This window comes from Monopterus albus, unplaced genomic scaffold (genome assembly GCF_001952655.1).
Source record: "Monopterus albus unplaced genomic scaffold, M_albus_1.0 scaffold1.1, whole genome shotgun sequence".
In the NCBI taxonomy this organism is placed as follows: Eukaryota; Metazoa; Chordata; class Actinopteri; order Synbranchiformes; family Synbranchidae; genus Monopterus; species Monopterus albus.
In genome coordinates, this window is record NW_018127881.1 from 6,366,485 (window position 1) to 6,370,440 (window position 3,956).

The following is a 3,956-nucleotide window of genomic DNA, read 5'->3' on the forward strand; positions in this document are numbered from 1 at the left end:
CCTGCTGAAACATGAGCTCTGTCCCACTCATGAGGGCGTCAGCGCTGCAGAGAACTGACTAGTTTCTCCCGCCGGTACCTCGTACTTGAAGACCACACTGAACAGCTTCCCTCCCAGCCGGTCAGCCAGCCATGAGTTCTTGATGACGGCCATTTTGAGGCTCTCACAGCTGAGCATCGCGTAGTAATTGGTGTGTATGGCTCGGCCCATGCCCTCAATGATCACCAGGTCGGTTTGACGCTCCCGCACCACCGTCGCCAGCACCTTGTCCAGACGACTGGGAGACGGCAGAGGCAGACAATTGTATTCATATTTTCGCTGCACTAAAATGACTACAACTAAGCACATCACATCTACATTCTGGCTTTTTAAAGCATAAATGTCCATCTATGAAAGAGGTAAAGTGTAATTTCCTACAATATCAACTGCATGTTCATGTTATTACTTTAATCTGCAGTGTTCTTGCTTCATTTAACATTTACATCTCTGTTCTGAGAAGCCTATGACAAGTTTGTCTAAGTTAGCTTCAGGCCACCATTTCTCAAGGGGAACAAGCCAGATACTGCCTAAAGAAAGCAAAAGATTTATTGGTGTGATACTGTAACCTTTCTGGCTTAAACAGCCAAATGATTAGGCCTGTAGTTCTGCAAGTTAGTACTGGACTTCCACAAGTGGTCAAAACCAATGGAGCAGGGGACAGCCTGTAGTCCCAATGCAACTCAGCAGCATACTACATGCAAAAACAAATACATAAATAAAAAAAATAAATAAAAATTGTTGTCTCTAAGCCCAAGCCAGGAAAACCCTGACAACATTCCCAGTCAGACTTTATAAAGTCCAGAGCCACAGCAAATATTATACAGTACAGTGGTTTTCACGGGTTGAATCTCTTTAAAAATGTCAAAAGCAAAAAGTCCAGATAACCAACCTCAGATCCAGACAGGGAGAGCTGGAACCACTCTGGACCAGTGTCAGCCTGTCTTCCCAAAGACCAGCTCTGCATAACAGCAGATTACACTTCTTTTCAGTAAGTCAAACATAGAAAATCATATTTTAGAAGTTACTCAGGAAAGAAATTAAGATGATGTAAAAAGTCAGCTGAGTCTACATCGCTGTCTGTGTGCTTGTTCAATCATTAGCTGTGTTCTGTATTTTGTATTTTAAGCTTCATTTTTCTCATGTGCCCTGTCCAATTTAAAAAAATCTTCATTGATACTCACTGAACCACCGGATCCATAGCGGCAATTCTTTCCGTCAGTATTTGCAGTTCGCCATTCGTTACGTCATTCAGAGCCGGACCAGAGTTGCTTGCCAGCACAACCTCAAGGAAGATGGATGGTAGAGAGTTGAAGCAACATTTTATCTAATATATTTTTTTAAATTACGTCGCTGTGATTCCTTACCTCTGTACCTCGAGAGAGAAGCTCTCTGACAAAAGGCATCACCCCTAGAATAATGTCTACTCCGCTATTATCTACGAAAAACAAGGCACACTTATGAGGAGGCCCCTGCAAGAGAAAACCAGGATGTATTCAAACACAAATCATCAAAAGCACACAACACAGAAACACTATCACAAGTATGTGAAATATTACTAAAACATACTACAAAGCTGTTAGCTGTGTTTTCGCTTTGTGATTAATCAACAGTTGTGCCTGGTCTGGGATATGCGTTTTATTCTAGGGTCACTTGTGCTAAACAGTGTGTGTCTGTACTTATGATTCCGTCCTGTGCTTCTGAGAAAACTTTTGACATCCATTGTAATGCTACAATGGATAAGTTGGTTTTAAAAACAAAAAGCAGAGAAAGCGCCTGACCTTTAGTCTCTCCAGCCACTGGTCATATGAATCAATAAGCCATGGCCGCTCTGAGAGGGGAGAAGAAGCACAAAATTAGTCTCAGCAGAAGAATAAGTCTAAACGTCCTTCCCTTTCACAATTTTAGTTATTGTTGTTAAAAAAATGTAAATGAACAGAAGCAGATCTGATGTCTGTCAAATAACTCAACAGAGGTTAAAAGGTTTGCTTGCAAAGGAATAATCTTATGGAGGGGTATCTACACAGAATGCTTCAAACTGTTGTGCTTTGCTTGCACTACACACATACATGTAAACACAACCCGTAGCATGTTTTTAGGTTTCAAGTCTATTTTCTTCCATTGTGTGTGTGTGGGGGGGGCTCTGAGCACTGTCAAAACACAGATGACCTACACTCAGTACTGTGCTTGTATGTACCCTATGTAGACACAGATGGAGAACCGACACTGCTGCTCACACTACATGTCCTGCGTAGACATGGTGGCAAAGACAAACACTCTGATACCTTCCAACTGTCGTTTAGCCTCCTCAAACCCAAACTCGGGATCAGATTCCAGGACACTGAATGATATCAAGACAAAAAATACAAGAGAGCAATTAGAGCCGGTACATATCTGAGTCAGTCACAGCATAGACAAAAAAGGCACTGTCCAAACTTTGACATCAAGACTAAAGTGCCAGAATTTACCAGTTACTGTAGCCTGGACTACTAAGGTGCTGTCTGCTATAAAAAAAAAAACAGCCCTAATATCATGTCTGGACACAGTAAAACAATATGGTCAACAGGTTTACTGACTCAAAACAATGCCAAATATACTACCAAAGCAGTGTTAAAACTCCTTGTTTAAAGCTGTAGCAACATAAAAGTACAAGACAAGCATTCAGAGGCTTTCCCACTACCCAGTCAGCCAGAACAGAGAAACCAATCCACCAGCTTTTAACTCCACTCACTCTGAAAAGAGTAAAACACCCCAGTCAAACACATTCCCAGCCAGGACGCCCCTGACCAGGGCAAACTGTCTCTCCTCCCAGCTCAACTCCTCCAGGGACTTCACTGCCTTCCCGTAGTACCTGAGAGCAATGTCGTTCTCATTCTGTTTAATCTGCAACACAAGCAGAAACGTGATACATCATCCAGCCGACACAGGATGTAAGACAGACTGGCTATTGATCATAAACATAAAAAACATATATATATGTATACACACAATTACAAAAAACACAAAACAAACAAAATGAGACCATGTTTAAACCCATGTATTGCCTAAATTTAACAGGCGGAAGCTGTGTATAACACCATGATAACACATTAAAACAGAGCAATGAGGACAAACCAACTGCGGTAGCACACAAAGAGAATAAAATAGGTTGATAGATTTCACTCAGACCTTAGAGTATGGATCAGGAAAGTTGAACTCGTTTAAACAGTGTTCCCTTGTGTCTAACAGACTTCTGACAGTGAGGGATCCATAAGCACTAGGTGAGAAAAGAAGCACTCTACATTAGCCAAAGAGAAACACATAGACACAACGGGGCTGGCGCGGCAGACGTATGGTACTTGTCCCTGTTATGCTCCTGTTTTTATTTATATTGAAAGTGGTTGTATTGTTGTATTAAAAGCTCTAATGGAACATGAAACTGGATTTGGAAAATCTGGCGTGTTTTGTCGAATTTCAACAAAGCCTACATGTACAAAACAGCAGGTATGAAGACACAGAACTAATGCAGAAAATGAAGAAAAGAGTTGAGGTTTAGTCATTTGAAAGCAACCACAGGCTCAAACAGATAGACACTGCCACGCAGATGTAGAGATAGTCCTTACAAAGGCTGGTGGCGGAGGGTCTGGAGCTTGTGTCGGTATTTCTGACGGAACTTCTCAGCTCGCTCAGCTGCCTCCGGCATGTCAGGCTGGCTTGCTACAGCTCTCTTAACCACCTGCTCCGAAAAAACCAAAACAGTAAACCTCTGAGGAACACAAGCTCCGAGTAGAGATTCAAACAAGTGCAATTACAATGTAGCGCAACAGCAAAAACCCTTTACTGTAAGCCATCTAAAATATCAACTGCAAAAGTAAAATTCAGGTACAAATTTGGAATCAAGACGCTTCTGTCTTAATTCACTTTGTTGTCCATCTGCTTTA

The 3,956-nt window shown here is 41.8% G+C and overlaps 1 protein-coding gene across 1 annotated transcript in view; it reads right to left on the reverse strand.

Moving 5' to 3' along the window:
• Positions 1–6: 6 nt before the first annotated feature.
• pank4 (pantothenate kinase 4 (inactive)) overlaps positions 7–3,956 on the reverse strand; it is a 10,348-nt gene continuing 6,398 nt past the window's right edge. Inside the window, exons 11-19 of the mRNA XM_020600823.1 lie at positions 3,639–3,751; positions 3,205–3,292; positions 2,768–2,919; positions 2,322–2,377; positions 1,818–1,867; positions 1,404–1,508; positions 1,221–1,321; positions 929–997; positions 7–277 (exon numbers count right to left, since the gene is read on the reverse strand). Coding sequence (XP_020456479.1) covers positions 28–277; positions 929–997; positions 1,221–1,321; positions 1,404–1,508; positions 1,818–1,867; positions 2,322–2,377; positions 2,768–2,919; positions 3,205–3,292; positions 3,639–3,751 — 984 coding nt within the window. The 3' untranslated portion in view covers positions 7–27. The remainder of the gene's footprint in view (positions 278–928; positions 998–1,220; positions 1,322–1,403; positions 1,509–1,817; positions 1,868–2,321; positions 2,378–2,767; positions 2,920–3,204; positions 3,293–3,638; positions 3,752–3,956) is intronic.